Source organism: Brachyistius frenatus, unplaced genomic scaffold (assembly GCF_029030835.1).
Source record: "Brachyistius frenatus isolate BFR_SWC_R1_liver_20210118 unplaced genomic scaffold, ASM2903083v1 Contig_121, whole genome shotgun sequence".
In the NCBI taxonomy this organism is placed as follows: domain Eukaryota; kingdom Metazoa; phylum Chordata; class Actinopteri; family Embiotocidae; genus Brachyistius; species Brachyistius frenatus.
The window spans coordinates 660201-680910 of NW_027210720.1; the positions used below are offsets into that span (position 1 = coordinate 660201).

Here is a 20710-nt window from a genome sequence, read left to right on the forward strand (position 1 = left end):
GTTAGAGCCATAAGAACTTTCTAAACGACATCGTTGCAGTAATTCAAATGAATTGTTAAGAATTATGTGTAAAGCAAATGTGAAAAAGAACACATGCTGAAACACACGTCACAGACCACCGTTACCAGGCAGACGCATGCGAAGCCACCATAACATCTGTGGTGGAAGTAGAAATGAGCCTGGACTAAATGTGTTCATGCTTGATTGCATTAGGAGCCACTTCTCGGCTGAATGAGGTCAAGTTTTGCCTCCGGTTTTGGTTCTACAGCAGCGCGGTGAAGAACCGGGATGAAGCTTGATTAAGTTGTGCAAGTGTGCCTGTTTCCCACGTGTTCTTCGTGTTGTAGTAACGACGTATTTGATTGGCTAGTCGGCTCGTTTGTTTAACCAATCATACACTACGTTGCTGTTACCAGGAAGCACGGGACGCGGTGAAGAGAGTTTTAACTTATCCACCGAACTCATTACTACTTGAAAACTGTCGGATGTATTGACAGCAAGGAGTCACTTTTATAGGACTTAAACATTGTGTCGAACGGCAGCGTGAGTTTTCACTAAGCAGGCGACTGTCGGTCTCAGCACAGCAGTGCTAGCAGGGACAGCTAACTTACCGACAGGAGATGCAGTGGTTACCGCTAGCGATGGTAGCTAACACCAGTTAGCACGTTCAACATGTTTGACTGTAATGTTGATGAAGCTTCGAGCATCGCTTGTGAAGAGATATTTACCCTCAACGCCGATTAACTGTTCCGTCGGTCGAGTGAGCTGTCTTCAAACGTCGCTGGACAAAAATGGCAAATACCGTGCTGGAGGTCGGTACCGGAGTTTTCATCATTGGGGTCGTTTGGATTGTGGCTGTTGTGTTCGGGATGATGCTGCTGAGAGCATCTGGACCAGCCAAGTGAGTGAGATGGCAGCACCGACACACACCACCGACACACTCCACCGACACACACCACCGACACACTCCACCGACACACACCACCGACACACACCACCGACACACTCCACCGACACACACCACCGACACACTCCACCGACACACACCACCGACACACACCACCGACACACACCACCGACACACACCACCGACACACTCCACCGACACAAACCACCGACACACTCCACCGACACACTCCACCGACACACACCACCGACACACTCCACCGACACACTCCACCGACACACACCACCGACACACACCACCGACACACACCACCGACACACTCCACCGACACACACCACCGACACACACCACCGACACAAACCACCGACACACTCCACCGACACACACCACCGACACACTCCACCGACACACTCCACCGACACACACCACCGACACACACCACCGACACACTCCACCGACACACTCCACCGACACACTCCACCGACACACACCACCGACACAAACCACCGACACACACCACCGACACACACCACCGACACACTCCACCGACACACACCACCGACACAAACCACCGACACACACCACCGACACACTCCACCGACACACTCCACCGACACACACCACCGACACAAACCACCGACACACACCACCGACACACTCCACCGACACACTCCACCGACACAAACCACCGACACAAACCACCGACACACACCACCGACACACACCACCGACACAAACCACCGACACACTCCACCGACACACTCCACCGACACACTCCACCGACACACACCACCGACACACACCACCGACACACACCACCGACACAAACCACCGACACACTCCACCGACACACACCACCGACACACACCACCGACACACACCACCGACACACTCCACCGACACAAACCACCGACACACACCACCGACACACACCACCGACACACTCCACCGACACAAACCACCGACACACACCACCGACACACACCACCGACACACACCACCGACACAAACCACCGACACACTCCACCGACACACACCACCGACACACTCCACCGACACACACCACCGACACACACCACCGACACACACCACCGACACACTCCACGACACACACTCCACCGACACACACCACCGACACACACCACCGACACACACCACCGACACAAACCACCGACACACACCACCGACACACACCACCGACACACTCCACCGACACACACCACCGACACAAACCACCGACACACACCACCGACACACTCCACCGACACACTCCACCGACACACACCACCGACACAAACCGACACACACACACCACCGACCGACACACACCACGACACACAAACCACCGACACAAACCACCGACACACACCACCGACACACACCACCGACACACACCACCGACACAAACCACCGACACACTCCACCGACACACTCCACCGACACACTCCACCGACACACACCACCGACACACACCACCGACACACACCACCGACACAAACCACCGACACACACCACCGACACACACCACCGACACACACCACCGACACACACCACCGACACACTCCACCGACACAAACCACCGACACACACCACCGACACACACCACCGACACACTCCACCGACACAAACCACCGACACACACCACCGACACACACCACCGACACACACCACCGACACAAACCACCGACACACACCACCGACACACACCACCGACACAAACCACCGACACACACCACAGACACACACCACCGACACACACCACCGACACACACCACCGACACACACCACCGACACACACCACCGACACACTCCACCGACACACTCCACCGACACACACCACCGACACACACCACCGACACAAACCACCGACTCACACCACCGACACACACCACCGACACACACCACCGACACACACCACCGACACACACCACCGACACACTCCACCGACACACACCACCGACACACACCACCGACACACTCCACCGACACACACCACCGACACACACCACCGACACACTCCACCGACACAAACCACCGACACACACCACCGACACACACCACCGACACACTCCACCGACACAAACCACCGACACACTCCACCGACACACACCACAGACACACACCACCGACACACACCACCGACACACACCACCGACACACACCACCGACACACTCCACCGACACACACCACCGACACACACCACCGACACACACACCGACACACTCCACCGACACACTCCACCGACACACACCACCGACACACACCACCGACACAAACCACCGACACACACCACCGACACACACCACCGACACACTCCACCGACACACTCCACCGACACACACCACCGACACACACCACCGACACACACCACCGACACACTCCACCACACACTCCACCGACACACACCACCGACACACACCACCGACACACTCCACCGACACACTCCACCACACACACCACCGACACACACCACCGACACAAACCACCGACACACTCCACCGACACACACCACCGACACACACCACCGACACACACCACCGACACACTCCACCGACACAAACCACCGACACACACCACCGACACACACCACCGACACACTCCACCGACACACACCACCGACACACACCACCGACACACACCACCGACACACTCCACCGACACAAACCACCGACACACACCACCGACACACACCACCGACACACTCCACCGACACAAACCACCACACACACTCCACCGACACACTCCACCGACACACACCACAGACACACACCACCGACACACACCACCGACACAAACCACCGACACACACCACCGACACACACCACCGACACACACCACCGACACACCACCGACACACACCACCGACACACACCACCGACACAAACCACCGACACACACCACCGACACACTCCACCGACACAAACCGACACACACACTCCACCGACACACACCACCGACACACACCACCGACACACACCACCGACACAAACCACCGACACACACCACCGACACACACGACACACTCCACCGACACACACCACCGACACACACCACCGACACACACCACCGACACACACCACCGACACACACACCACCACCGACACACACACGACACCACCGACACACACCACCGACACACACCACCGACACACACACCGACACACACACCGACACACTCCACCGACACAAACCACGACACACACGACACACTCCACCGACACACACACACACCGACACACACCACCACCGACACACACCACCGACACACACCACCGACACACTCCACCGACACACACCACCGACACACACCACCGACACACACCACCGACACACTCCACCGACACACACCACCGACCACACACCACCGACACACACCACCGACACACACCACCGACACACTCCACCGACACACTCCACCGACACACTCCACCGACACACACCACCGACACACACCACCGACACACACCGACACACACCACCGACACACACCACCGACACACTCCACCGACACACACCACCGACACAAACCACCGACACACACCACCGACACACACCACCGACACACTCCACCGACACACACCACCGACACAAACCACCGACACACACCACCGACACACTCCACCGACACACTCCACCGACACAAACCACCGACACAAACCACCGACACACACCACCGACACACACCACCGACACAAACCACCGACACACTCCACCGACACACTCCACCGACACGACACACACACACCACCGACACACACCACCGACACACACGGGGGGGGGGGGGGGGGGGGGGGGGGGGGGGGGGGGGGGGGGGGGGGGGGGGGGGGGGGGGGGGGGGGGGGGGGGGGGGGGGGGGGGGGGGGGGGGGGGGGGGGGGGGGGGGGGGGGGGGGGGGGGGGGGGGGGGGGGGGGGGGGGGGGGGGGGGGGGGGGGGGGGGGGGGGGGGGGGGGGGGGGGGGGGGGGGGGGGGGGGGGGGGGGGGGGGGGGGGGGGGGGGGACACAAACCACCGACACACTCCACCGACACACACACGACACACACCACCGACACACACCACCGACACACTCCACCGACACACACCACCGACACACACCACCGACACACACCACCGACACACTCCACCGACACAAACCACCGACACACACCACCGACACACACCACCGACACACACCACCGACACAAACCACCGACACACTCCACCGACACACACCACCGACACACTCCACCGACACACACCACCGACACACACCACCGACACACACCACTCCACGACACACCACCGACACACTCCACCGACACACACCACCGACACACACCACCGACACACACCACCGACACACACACACACCACCGACACACACCACCGACACACACCACCGACACACTCCACCGACACACTCCACCGACACACACCACCGACACACACCACCGACACACTCCACCGACACACACGACACAAACCACCGACACAAACCACCGACACACACCACCGACACACACCACCGACACACACCACCGACACAAACCACCGACACACTCCACCGACACACTCCACCGACACACTCCACGACACACACCACCGACACACACCACCGACACAAACCACCGACACACACCACCGACACACACCACCGACACACACCACCGACACACACCACCACACTCCACCGACACAAACCACCGACACACACCACCGACACACACCACCGACACACTCCACCGACACAAACCACCGACACACACCACCGACACACACCACCGACACACACCACCGACACACCACGACACACACCACCGACACACACCACCGACACAAACCACCGACACACACCACAGACACACACCACCGACACACACGACACACACACGACACACACCACCGACACACACCACCGACACACTCCACCGACACACACACACACACACCACCGACACACACCACCGACACAAACCACCGACTCACACCACCGACACACACCACCGACACACACCACCGACACACACCACCGACACACACCACCGACACACACCACCGACACACACCACCGACACAAACCACCGACACACACCACCGACACAAACCACCGACACACTCCACCGACACACACCACCGACACACACCACCGACACACTCCACCGACACAAACCACCGACACACACCACCGACACACACCACCGACACACACCGACACAAACCACCGACACACTCCACCGACACACACCACAGACACACACCACCGACACACACCACCGACACACACCACCGACACAAACCACCGACACACACCACCGACACACACCACCGACACACACCACCGACACACACCACCGACACAAACCACCGACACACACCACCGACACACACCACCGACACACACCACCGACACACACCACCGACACAAACCACCGACACACACCACCGACACACACTCCACCGACACACACCACCGACACACACCACCGACACACACCACCGACACACACCACCGACACAAACCACCGACACACACCACCGACACACTCCACCGACACACACCACCGACACAAACCACCGACACACACCACCGACACACACCACCGACACACAAACCACCGACACACACCACGACACTCCACCGACACACTCCACCGACACACACCACCGACACACACCACCGACACACACCACCGACACACTCCACCGACACACACCACCGACACACACCACCGACACACACCACACACACACCACCGACACACACCACCGACACACTCCACCGACACAAACCACCGACACACTCCACCGACACACACCACCGACACACACCACCGACACACACCACCGACACAAACCACCGACACACACCACCGACACACTCACACACACACACCACCGACACACACCACCGACACACACCACCGACACACACCACCGACACACACCACCGACACAAACCACCGACACACACCACCGACACACTCCACCGACACACACCACCGACACAAACCACCGACACACACCACACACAAACCACCGACACACACCACCGACACACTCCACCGACACACTCCACCGACACACACCACCGACACACACCACCGACACACACCACCGACACACACCACCGACACACTCCACCGACACACACCACCGACACACACCACCGACACACACCACAGACACACACCACCGACACACTCCACCGACACACACCACCGACACACACCACCGACACACTCCACCGACACACTCCACCGACACACACCACCGACACACACCACCGACACACTCCACCGACACACTCCACCGACACACACCACCGACACACACCACCGACACAAACCACCGACACACACCACCGACACACACCACCGACACAAACCACCGACACACACCACCGACACACTCCACCGACACACACCACCGACACACACCACCGACACACACCACCGACACAAACCACCGACACACTCCACCGACACACTCCACCGACACACACCACCGACACACACCACCGACACACACCACCGACACACACCACCGACACACACCACCGACACACTCCACCGACACACACCACCGACACACTCCACCGACACACACCACCGACACACACCACCGACACACACCACCGACACACACCACCGACACACTCCACCGACACACACCACCGACACACACCACCGACACACACCACCGACACAAACCACCGACATGCATTGCTGGGTCTGTGCACCCAGCAGCCCCCACTGAACACTTGTGCAACCACTCACATCAAACCATACTACTAAAGTCAGTAAGTGTGTGTTTTTGTGTAGATTGCAACGTGATACCAAACACTGTGCAATTACAGTAAAGCCTAAGTGCATGAAACACGGTGCTATTTACTCGATTGGAAAGTTAACAACTTTTTAAAAGCACGATAAAGGTTCTAGCGTTGTTTAAATTGGAGCATCATAATGACATCACCCACAGATAATCCTACTTTCACTGCATGTACAGAAAGCAATCATTTAGTGGTGGGAGTCCTCATTCTGTCCTCTTTGTTCGACCTGTGTCCTCCCAGGTTGGGTGTTATCCCCGTTTTCCTCCTGGCTCTCACCATCACTTTGACACTGGTGTTTTTCCCTCGCAGCCCGGAGACGCCACCACTGTTCGAAGAGATAAAGGTGAGCTCTATTCACTGATCACACACACACTCACAAATTCAAACTAGTGGCTCAGTTTCCTCACGTCTGCTCGTCTAAATCATCACATAGATAAACAGGTATGTTTTTACTCATCACTTCATTCGGTGAATGAAGAGACAATTTAAACTTTACCGTATAACACTGCCAAATCCATGACAAGAAAACATCCCAAATCAAACTATATACTGCAATAAAGGAGCAGTACGTAGGATTTAGAGGTATCCGGTGGTGAGGCTGCAGATTGCAACCAGCTGAACACCCTCATGAAAAACGGCCCTTTGTTAGGTGAGAGTGTTTGGTTTGTCCTTTCTGGGCTACTGTAGAAACTTGAAGAAGACCTGCTTCCTATGTAGATATGAGGAAAGGTAAGAAGAATGATAAACACAACAATTCTTAGTTTACGGTGATTATAAACTGATAAAAATAACAATAAGTTGATTTTTCATCTCCGGCCCCAAATCCCACGCAAAGAACCTTTAAAAACTTGTGGTGGTGTCTTCTGTCATTGTGGCTGATGCTTAATGAAACTATAATTCATTTCAAAATAAAAGCAGGCCCGGGGTGTTTTTCTGTCTTGATGTAAGGCCATTTGGCTTTTTGTTTCCACCAATGTTTCTGGTTCAGAGTTAAAAATTAGGATTCAGAGACCACAAATAATCCCTCAATTTTAGCTGAAGGGTCATCTCATGAAATCACAAAATTATATTTAATCACAAATAGTGCCCGCTCTCCTGATACAAAATGATTAGTGAATACAATAGAACATTTAATCACAGATTTGTGCTCTTAACATCTAAAAAAGTAACCCATTTTTCTGTGTGTGTGTGTGTGTGTGTGTGTGTGTGTGTGTGTGTGTGTGTGTGTGTGTGTGTGTGTGTGTGTGTGTGTGTGTGTGTGTGTGTGTGTGTGTGTGTGTGTGTGTGTGTGTGTGTGTGTGTGTGTGTGTGTGTGTGTGTGTGTTTAATGGGCAAAACCTATTAGACAAAACTCCGAGCGTGCAGGGTTGTAACTGAGAATTATTTAGCAGAATTGTGTTCCTTGATTTGTATGGATCGAAGATAAAGACTAGTTAAGGTAGGCACATCTCAACAACGAATGAAACCTTAACTGTGCGGTACTGTTAGCCAGTATCCACAGCACTGTGTGCTTGTAAATAGTGTCACTGTGTGCACTTCAGTGCATGTGCTTGTCGTAAAGGCCTGTTCTGCTTTATCTTAGTCCAACAGCAACACAGAACAAACACTCCCCCATGTTGCCTCCGGGTCGTGCCAATAAGCTGTCCAGATCTGCCAAGCAAGCTGCCACCCCATAGAAATAGCAGAGCAGAGCCTCGTTCTGGCCAGCTCATGTTTTACAGCCTTTGTGCAAAAGCAGATACCAGACCAGCAACAGAGACGGAGGGAGGCAGCTAAATGAGACTTCCTGGATTTTTTTTTGTACAAGGCTTCGAAGAGAAATGTACGCATGCCTGCTTTGGAAAGAGCTTCCAATGTTTTAAAAAGAGGTTACATGTGAAATCACATCAGGAAAAATTGGGACTTTCACCAAATGGTTTGTTCTTTAGTTGGTGTTGTTTCTCTAAATATTGTATATAATGAGTGTTGGAATCACGAGAGGCCCCAAAATGCAATATTATCTCTATAGTTAAGTCACAATAGGATAGTATTGCGATTTGAAAGATTTTGTGATATTGTGGTCAGATATATTACAATAAATTACAAGAATTACACTTTTGAACTACAAATGATGTATCCAAAGGAAAACTTCATCAACATCTGTTTTATCTAAAGAAATACAGTTCCAGTTCTTTTTTCCAGGAAAATGGGATCTTCAAGCAGAGACATTGTTATAAAAAAAATCATTTAGAAAAAAGGTCACATCGTGTTGTTACTACTTTAAGGAAACAGAAGGTGTATTTTCACGTCATGATTTAACAGTAATCATGCTTTTATCATTTAATCATGCTTTATATTAAAGGGTAGTTTTATAGAAGACAATACAATACAATACAATAAAATACAATGTTTAGAGTTTTTGGCTTCTCAAAACACAAAATGTAAGAAAAACACCTTCAAATAATGTAAAATAGGGATACATTACTTTTTATGTCCATTCTTTGTAGTCGGGGACGTGAATGTTCCTCGTTGACTCATCTTTGAATTTTTTACCGGAAATAAATCAGTGTTTTAATACCGGACCATAAAAAATTAAATTGCAGGTATTAAACCCCCCTATATGATCAGAAACAGTATTTAAACAAAGCAAACGTACATGCGAAGCAGACAAATTGTTCCACTGGGGACAGCCAGTGACATTTTATGTTCACGACATCCCTCGGAGCCAACTTGTTCTCTGCAAACACATCAAAATCTGAGACTTAGTTTGCTAGCAGAGAGACTGTGTGTGTGTGTGTGTGTGTGTGTGTGTGTGTGTGTGTGTGTGTGTGTGTGTGTGTGTGTGTGTGTGTGTGTGTGTGTGTGTGTGTGTGTGTGTGTGTGTGTGTGTGTGTGTGTAACCTCTTGCTGTTAAACAAAAGTATAATATCATAGTGCCAATTAGGCCAGTCCCAGACTCAGGGTGGGGGTAGTTTATACCACACACCCCCTTCCCCGGTTCCTCCAACCCCCCCCCCCCCCCCGTCTGCCTGCTCCCACCCGTACACCCAGTGGCACATTAATAAAACATGGCCCACACTTTGGGCTCCTGCTTGCTGCGTAATTGGCAAATTAAAAAGTGAGATGTGTTAAATGCATCCATAAGAGACGGCATACATCATCCCCAGCTCTCTTAGACACCAGCAGGTTTACACACACACACACACACACACACACACACACACACACACACACACACACACACACACACACACACACACACACACACACACACACACACACACACACACACACACACACACACACACACGCCTCCCCTCATTCCACAACAGTCCCTGTGAAATCTCTGTTAGTAGGGCTGATGCTCTTCTATTATTTGGCTGAAGGCGTCTTCTCAGTTTGTGTTTTGGTTTTCATGGGAGGCTCATGATTGAAATATGAACACAAACTCAAAGCCATCAGTGAAGTGTTAAAAGTGTAAATCTTTCGATGGCAACTTGAAAAAAAATACAACCTCCGAACGCAAGAAACAGAACATCAGTCTGAAAGACCAGTTGTTTCTGTTCATCTTGACTTTCCTTCATCCACACATTGTTGAGGCTGCAGTTCTGTTTGTGTCCGGGCTGATTCCAAACTTTATGTCAGAGGTTTGACAATCAGATCCATTTATCAAGTGGTCGCTGAATGTATGCTGCATATCAGATTCTCAGAGCATCAGTACTCTGCACACCAACAGTCCACACACTTATTAAACTGCTTTCAAATTACTGAACTTGTTTTCTGTCTTCCTGGGAAGTATCTGGGATCAGTTTTCTATGTTAAAAATAAAAAGAGGCTTTACCTACATAACTGGTAAATATACATAGAGGCTTTATACTTAGGCTTTTTTCAATTTCAATTACAGTTTGTGCAGACACTCATGTCTGACATTGAATCAATGCATTATTGTGTCAAACAGTAATCTTGTAGTTTTAGTAAATAATGATTTCCAATTTAAACTGAGGCCTACAGTGCTTACTGATTTAAAGTATCTCATAACTCTCTCATAACTTCAGCAAGTGCTCCCGTTGTGCTCAAACAGAGCAATGTGTCCAGGGACGGACGTTCAGTAAGTCATGTCATGATTAACATCAGGACCTGAGGTACATGATTTGTTTTGTTTTTCCCAGAGATTATAGCTTTTCCCTGCTCCACGCACATCATGGCGCTGTGCTCTTTTTGAAAACAATCTCGTCTCTTGCAAGTCACAGCTTCCATGTTGTAAATCTTCTGAAACCAGGCTGAGAGCAGCAGGTCTGCTGAACGCAGCACTTTTCTCTCAACTTCTACAGTTGACAGAAGTCACTAGTTTGTCTCAAAGGGAAGCCAGTTAAAGTTCAACGTTACACAACGGTCTCCGTCAGTGGTGATGCTGTTCGTCCCTGAAGTGTCTTCCTACCGTTCCTAAAGGATTTTCTGCCTTTTCAGCGGTTACTGGTATTAATTCATGAACTGCATGTACAAATGTTTTCAATTTAACCTACTAGACGCAAGTTTTGGCCTGTATTCCCCATCTTCCATAGCCAGACTTCTGTCCACCGCTGGAGGACGATCGTTGTGGCTTCTTTGTATTTCTTTAAATCATTCACAAACATTGTGGTCGATGCAGAGCTGAGGATGCAGCGACCGAGCCCTTCTAAAATAAAGTTGGAGGTTAAACGTGTCTCGGTGGAACATCTGCACATGGGGAGGTGAGTCAAGACAAAAAAAAGGGGCTAAAGCTGAAAAGAAAATACTGAGGAGAACCGAGCACGTCTGCGTTATTGCGTGATCCAAATTTTGGTCCAAACTTTCCATGTTCAGCGTGTAGGTTGCAAGCTTTGAAAATAATAGCACAGCAAAGCCAACTGGAACAGTCGAAACAGGTTTATACCGACATTCAACATGCGGTGACTCAGACCGTCGTGTGCCTGGAGGTCTTAAGTTTCCAGATCACACTTGTCCAAGCTGCATTCTGCACCACAACTGGCTTCAAAACTAGCTGTGATGTCACACTTCCTGTTGGTACGTCCATATGTTGACTCGGGACTTGAGGTGACCACAGAGAAACTTTCCTCCTTCAACAAACTCCGGAAGCAAAACACAACGAAATAAGTTTAAAATCCAAGAAGGCATGTTAGATTTGTCCAGGTGTGTGAATCTGTATGCTGAATGCGTGTTCAGTTCCACTTGAGGCCACATCTTCCCCGTTTGTCCTCAAGCCTCTGTTGAAGCCCTCTCCTGACATCTGGTGGTCAACAGAAGAAATACTGACTTCATGAGCTGCCATGCGTTTCTCATGCACTAGATACAGTTATGGTATAAATACTTCAGTGGGGTGTTTTTACAGACTCCTAATGGATTCCCTCTTTCTTTACTCTCCAGATAGTGGACGCTTTGTTCATCGGCCGGTACGTGCTCCTGGCCGTGGGGAGTGCGGTCTTCCTGGTAGCGCTCTTCATGCTGCTGCCCTTCCATTTCCTGGAGCCGGTGTATGCCAAGGCCTTAAGAACACACTAGAGCTGGTCACGGTCCGAGTTGGCACCGGGATCACGTCACTGATGTACACAACTTAAGACAAGCGAGGCTGGTGGGGAGCAGAAGCCCCCGTTCATGTGGAAACAGACTACAGACTTCATGGACTACTGTTTACATACAAACAACAGTATCTGGGTTCTTTCTTTATAATTTGTATTATTTAATCACAAGCAAGGTATACATACTGTAGTTTTTTTTATTTAAAGTGTATAGAGTGCTACAATAAATCTTGGTCAACCAACATTAAAACACACCCTCCCCCTTTTTTTTTTTATCAATAAATATATTTGCAACGTAGTTGTTTTTCTTCTTCATTTCTGTACATTGTGAATGTGAGGTAACATATGGTGTTAATAGCACTACATGATTTAACCCAGCTCTCATACGCCAAGTGAAAGTTGTTCATTAACATTCTACATGCATCTTATGTGATGTGCCATTTACTGCCGTCTGAAGCTGTGGGATTGAATGTGTGGCTCTTCAAAAGGACTGACTGATGAACAGTGATTTTAAAAAAAAATCTATTTTATTTGAATGCCAATACAAATTTATTCTATAATTTTGTATGAAATGCAAGATGTGCTACTCATTGTAATTGACAACTATCTTCCTGGTTGAATGCGTTACATTTGTTGAAACCCCGTCCATTTAATTATATTCCAAAGTGCCACATGGGATCTCCAGGTTTATATTCTTGCTAATAATCTACATTAATTATCTTTGCTTCCTGTCCTCTTGCCTTGAATAACAGCCTACCTGGTGTTCATTCATGCTGCAGTCGCATTAAATGTGTTTGTTAGAGCATTCCATGTCCACACGTGCATTTAATATTAGCAAGTGAAGAAATATTATGTGCAAAACAGTGGAGATGCCACAATCCTAGTGATCATGTTTACCTTCATATTTTGGCATGTTGGCATGCTAACATTATCCAGACAGCACCAAATATAACAGTTTCTCATTGGACTGTCATTAGCTTTGCAGGTATTTCAAGCAAAATGTTGGACAAGTCGAGATTAACTTGGAGATGTTGCTGGAGGACATGTCACTTCATCCTGAGAATGACATTAATGACAATTCACCCCATTAACATCCACTAATTTACAGCTGCTGTTAGGTCAGTAAGTCAAGCTTCAAGAAACCATGAATCAGCATTAATTCCTTTGTAATTCATCTGAAAGTTGAGCTACAGTCAGTCTGGCAGACTGACTAACTGACTGACATCAGTATAATTTAAAAAACAAAAACAAATGCACAATGCAAAGTGCAGCATATCGATATATTATTCTTTTAATGTACAAAAAGGGACAAGACATGCAGGACAAGACCAAAAAGAATAATGAGAATAAGGATGTAAATAATCAGTCTGTGTGTATAGTTAGTTTGTAGGATCATTTCAATTTGTTGAATTTCCAATCAGCGTGGCTGTTGTGGCTGTATGAGTGATGCTGACTTTGCGCTCTTCATCTCTGCAGTAGATACTCAGATAAATGAGGAGTTACAAAGCAAAGCTTGTATTCGGGCAAAATCAGGATGCTCCCAGCAGCTTCCCAAAAAACAAAAAGATCTTTACATGAATCCTTGTAAATGTCAGTTTAATAAGGAGAGATCATGAGTGGAAAACAATTTATTGAAGTAATGTATGATAAATAGGTGGAGTGGAATAAAGGGATTTCAAAATATGTAGTGCCAAATCGCAACAAGACATCTCAGGGCACTTAAGAAAGGAACCCAATAAATCCTACATGAGCGACAGCTGGAAAGAAAAAAGTCCCTTTTAAACAGGAAGAAAAACCTCCGACAGATCCAGGGTCAGAGGTGAGCGGTCATCTGCCTCCACCGGTTGGGGCGAAGGAAGATCGGAGATCGGAGATGGGAACGTCGGTGGAGATTCCCAGAAAAAACAGATGTATCTTGTGGTGATGGGGAGGAGGAGGTCTGAAAGGCAGAATGACAGAAGTACGATGATCTCTAAAGAACAGGGAGGAGAAACTGATCGGCTCAAAAGCGTGGGCAGAGATCGTTGGGCAGATATGGTGACGACAAGATTATGAACGTTCGTTGGAAAGCGGAAGTGATGCAGAAGATAGCACAGCAGGATTAAAATGTGCAAGTGATGATTGTTGGAAAAAAAGTTGTTTTTTTTTTAAAGCTCCAGGGAGATCTGACTGTTTGACCCGAGGTACGCTGTTTGCAGTCTGTTTTGTGCGACTCCCTGAATCTCCACAACAAATGTGAGAATCGAGCATGACCCTTAGAGCCACAATAGACTCATTAAGGGGAACTGCATGGGTAAACTAATCCTGAATTATTCTTGACGATTGCGCAGGTGAGGAATCAAATATGTACCTGATTCAAAATCCCCATTTACTTCACAGAACGGATGTTACATATGTAACCAACAGCTGAATTTAGAAGCAACAGGCATCACTGTGTTTTTTTATTTTTTATTATGCACTGCTATTCTACATTTTGTTTACACATTTTAACAGCTATTCAATCATATCCTGTACTGTGTTGTCACTACTGTGACAAACACAGTGCTGCCTTCACATGGTCCTGATGCTGATTCAATGGGGTTTCAATAAGCAGATGATTCCATAGAGAGTAATGAGCTTTTGCAGTCTAGAGGCTCAATTATAAACACTTACCCCCCCTCCAACCTCCATTTTAAAAGTGTGAAGCCCGAGGAGACGTGGAGTGGAATTCCAACCAGGATGATGAAAGAGAATCTAATGAATCAAAACCAATCCTATTAGTTCCGGCCCACATCTCCATACTGTGGTCCTTTTTCTGCACAACAATCCACCACATGATTTCACACAAGCTGGGGAACTGGGGGATTTCAGCAGGGTGGGATAGGGGATCTTAAACCTTTCAACCTGGAGGGACTTGTTGCCTGTAATTGACCACAGTACCGCAAAACATGATCTTAGCCCCCACAGAAAGTTGCACCGAGAAACAAGCTTTAAGAGCAGTGAAATTGAAGGCCAGGTTCAGCTGGCAAAGACATCCCCTCGGCTTCACAGGAAACTTCTTGGTTCTTTCACTCTGACATATCAACAAAATTGCCTTTTTGTGAAAATCCACTGCAGTTTCTATTTCAAGGTCACGATGCAGAAGGTGTTTACAGCAATTCCTCGCTGTCTTTACAGTCTGCCAACTCAAGGTCTTTCCAATCCCCGAAGCCTGAGTTGTGAAGATCTGACAGACTCTCTCGTCTCACACACTCTCTCACTCTACCTCACCTTTTTAATCTTTCTCCCCCATCTTTCTCTCTCCCTCCATCCTTCCCTCATTTTAATTTTTGCTGCTAAACTCAGTCTCATGGGAGTGGGAAAATGAGCAGAACAAAGCATGTGGGGGTTTGAGGATCATTTGGAGCTGGGAGACGCAGTCTTTGTGGCACAGCCAGCTGGACATATAAAGAGATGGGGGCGGGCGAGATAGAGAAAGAGAGAGCAATGCAAGGGCAGGGAGGTGTGAGCAGAAAGCTCAGGGTGCTTAGTTTTGAAACTGCGAAGGGGACGGGTTGCGCTCCTCTTTGGGAGATCCTTCATTCAGATGCACTCAAGCAGAACTTCTGGCTTGCCGTTCACATCCTCAGCCATCCCGCTCTCTGTTTGTGATATGGACACCGTCACCGCCCCACCCAGCTCTCAAAACACCCAACATCCATGAAAGATTTCAGGCAAAGTCGGTGCACTTATCCCAAAAGAATGTGATTCAGTTCATGTTAAATCAAGCAGATAGCAATGTTTACCATCTTTTCAAAAGATTGGTAAATAAAACCTGATGAGGGCTCCATGGGGTAAAACTAAAATGAGCCGGGTAATTTTAAATCCTTATACAGGCTGGAATCAGATAAGGGTTTATTAGCCAACGAGTGGGCGTTTGGCAAACCTGAAGACACCAGATTCCACCGCCTGAGTATTTTACTCAGCTATGAAAGAGTTAATGCCAGAATGTGAAAATGAACCAAAGCCTTGTTGCCCGAGCAACAAAGTATGCGGTTTTGGGGCCAAAAAGAGTTTTTTCTCAGCGCCGCCTGGTCGTGCTCTATTATGCACTTTTGTATACAGATAGGGGATGCTATGATTGCAACACACACTAGGGGGGCAAAATCCTCAAACTGAGGTCCCGGTGTTGCCTTGGCCTTTTACCTCTCTCTCTGGAAAGAATTGCCCTTAAGATCTGTCTCTTGGGGGGATGATGAAGGCCCAGATTAGGGGTCAGGTTGCTCGCCAAAAGCCGTCTGCTGCTTGGACATGATGTCCCATCGAGGGCCGAAGCTTGGCGCTATAGGGGTTCCATTTTGACAGTGTTGAAGACATGATTGAATATTGGCCGGGCTTAGAAAGCCAATGGCTACACTGATGAAAGACTGCGGTCACAGTTGTTGAACATGGGTGGCCTCACTGGTCCTCGGAGTTCGCTCCGTCGGTACAGAGGCTCCAAGTAGCCTATTTTCATATTTTAGCTCTAGGATAGACCTACCTTTAGATACAGTTTGGCACAAAATGCAATATTTGCAAAAGATGAAGTCAAAGCTTTGAGCTGCCAAAACACTGGTGTAAAGAACTGAGCAATTTTGACAAGGGGCCAATTATTATGGTCAGAGGACTGGCTCAGAGGATCTGTGGCCCCGGTCAGCAGTGGTGAGTAGATACTGACAGGCAGCGGTCCAATGAGGGACAAACCATGAACCGGCCACAGGGGATGGTGAACGTGGTGGAACAGTCCTGATCCCCAACGTCTCCAAACGTTAACGTCTTTTTTTTCCCAACAATATCTTAGTTAATTTTTTAACAATAAATGTATATACACACACAAATCAGTATGGTCTCGAACAACACCCCCAAAAACGTATACACTCGGAAAAAAACAGCCCTCAAACAAACAGGAAAACAACAACAACAACATGCTATGTTGGTTGAGATCAACTATTCCTCAACATCTTGGTGCAAGATACACAGAGCACCTTCAGAGGGCTTGTAGAGTCAGAGTGGGAGTCAGCACAGGATTAGATTTTGGTAGGTAGGTAGGTGGGTGGGTAGGTAGGTAGGTGGGTAGGTAGGTGGGTGGATAGGTAGGTAGGTGGATAGGTGGGTAGGTAGGTAGGTAGGTAGGTAGGTAGGTAGGTAGGTGGGTAGGTGGGTAGGTAGGTAGGTAGGTAGGTAGGTAGGTAGGTAGGTGGGTAGGTAGGTAGGTGGGTAGGTAGGTGGGTGGATAGGTAGGTAGGTGGATAGGTGGGTAGGTGGATAGGTAGGTAGGTAGGTAGGTAGGTAGGTAGGTGGGTAGGTAGGTGGGTAGGTAGGTAGGTAGGTAGGTAGGTGGGTGGGTGGATGGTTGGATGGATGGATGGATGGATACTAAACCTTTTCGTCTTCTGTGTTCCTCAGGTTTTCATACACTGTATGAAACACACATTTCACTCTAATATCCAATATAAATCCTCCATCACTACATTTTTGTTTCAGTTGTGTTTCTCACTTCAGTCTTCACCATGTTAATCGCTGTCACCATGTGATGTTCATTTTAAAATATTACAGATGATGTATTGCTGTCTTCATGCATTTCTTCAAGGCATTTATTAAGTTCAGCGGGCTCCCTCTGCAGCCCAAAGATTTAATGAAATAAAAATTTAACTGTAAACATCCTGGTGCTACAGGATCATAGGAGACTACACGAAAGCATGCACAAGACATTTTGATTGATTAAACACAGACGGAATTTACAGCATTACTTGCATTCATCATCACTGATTGGAGTAATATCACATGGGTGGAATTTTTGCATCTGTATCCCACAATCCTGACAGAATAGTGTACATGCCATCTACAGCAGTGTTTTTATTCCACTGTGGGTCGATGTATAATATATTCATTTCACCTTTATATTTAGTGCACAATTTGGTAAATAGTACAGGTCAGTATACATACTTAAACAGCCCAGGTGGTAAAAGCACAACAACAAAAAATGACCACAGTTAACTGAGCCTGTTTTGTGCAAGCTGCCTGAGTGTATTGGTCACACAAAGTATAAAGATGACATGTATGTACAACACGTGCAACAAGATAAGTGCTTTGTTGCACTATGTATCTGAACGCAGTCCTCAGTTAACACAGGAGTTTGTTTGATCAATCTTTCGGTGAAGTTTTATATTTTCATCAACGTTTTATGTTTTCCTGTCTGTGCCTTAACTGGGAAAGGCAAGACGTGATCTTTCTGCAAAAGAAGCATTAGATAAGCACAACCAAATGACTAGCTTCAGTTGCAATGTGAAGCCAACTCAAAGTGACGGCACAAATTGGTGCCAAACAGAACAAATGGCGGAAGCTGCAACCTGTCTGGAGTCTTCTTTTTTGTTTGCAGGTAAAACTCAGACCGAATCCAAAGTTTAATCTCTGTGCCATCAGAGGCCGTTCAAACCAGACTGACTGACTGAGTTTGAGATGAAAGCCAAACGTTCTGACAGGGTTGACTCTGTACTTTGATTTGCTTCTTGTGGGCGAGCCAAGATGATGTATGAGACTCATACTGTGTAGACAGGGAGCTACAAATTTGCTTGGCTAGTTGACTGGTGGGAGGTTGGGGAGGGGTGTGTGGTGGTTCTGGTGGTGGTGGAACGGGGGGCGGCAAGTTGTCACATTAAAGCAATGTGGTGAAAGAGAAAGGAGCCTTTGTACTCATTTTGTCTGTTTTGAAGCTTTTGTTTGTAAAAAAAAAAAACACGCAGCATTTCTCTTTTCTGACGGTTTATATCTGAGCATGTGAGTCAAAATTAAAATTAAATTTTTCTTAATTCAGCAAAAATAAAGATTCTACTAATATCTGACAAAGTAAACATACCACAGAGTAACTTTCTGCCTGTCTGTCTGGGCATTTTTTGTAGATATAATTAGCGTTTATTAGCATTAAAAATGATCAAAATAGATTTAACTCAGTTTATGAAATGAGCTACATAATTCAAAAACTATTCTTCTGCATTTCATCAGTCACAATGAAGACATTTGATTAATGGAACTGATCTGACTTGGAGAATACAGGCCCCTCTCTGTTACCTCCCCCTTATTTCAACCTCCTCTCCCCTCCTTCCTCCCTGACACTGAGCCTTGTTTTCTGTTGCCCCTTATCCCATGCAAAATGAATGGCACAGATGTTGTTGGACAAGACAGCACCCCTTGGTCCCCTTCCCCTCACTATTCGCTCAGCATGAGGTCTGAAACTTGTTTTTTGATCATTGTTTCGCACCCCCCTGCTCAGCCCCCCCCACACACACACACACACACACACACACACACACACACACACACACACACACACACACACACACACACACACACACACCTCACCCCTACACTCCCCAGCTTCTCCCTCCTCTGGAGAAAAAAAAAGGACCCAAGGAGGAGGGAGACGAGAACACCAAGAGCAGCACGAGTAGAAAGGGAAGGAAGAG

General features: G+C 48.6%; 1 protein-coding gene across 1 annotated transcript; it reads left to right on the forward strand.

The window, feature by feature from the left end:
- The first annotated feature begins 414 nt into the window (after window positions 1-414).
- tmem218 (transmembrane protein 218) lies at window positions 415-14056 on the forward strand. Its single transcript, XM_069713724.1, has 3 exons — window positions 415-901; window positions 7957-8059; window positions 13099-14056. Exons 1-3 carry the CDS (start codon window positions 792-794, stop codon window positions 13231-13233), a joined length of 348 nt encoding a protein of 115 aa, XP_069569825.1. The 5' UTR covers window positions 415-791; the 3' UTR covers window positions 13234-14056.
- The last annotated feature ends 6654 nt before the right edge of the window (window positions 14057-20710 follow it).

Coding starts and splice junctions, on each gene's coding strand:
- tmem218 (XM_069713724.1), top strand. CDS start 792: ATGGCAAATACCGTGCTGGAGGTCGGTACCGGAGTTTTCATCATTGGG. Junction 902..7,956: donor AGAGCATCTGGACCAGCCAA/GTGAGTGAGATG, acceptor GTGTCCTCCCAG/GTTGGGTGTTATCCCCGTTT. Junction 8,060..13,098: donor CACTGTTCGAAGAGATAAAG/GTGAGCTCTATT, acceptor TTTACTCTCCAG/ATAGTGGACGCTTTGTTCAT.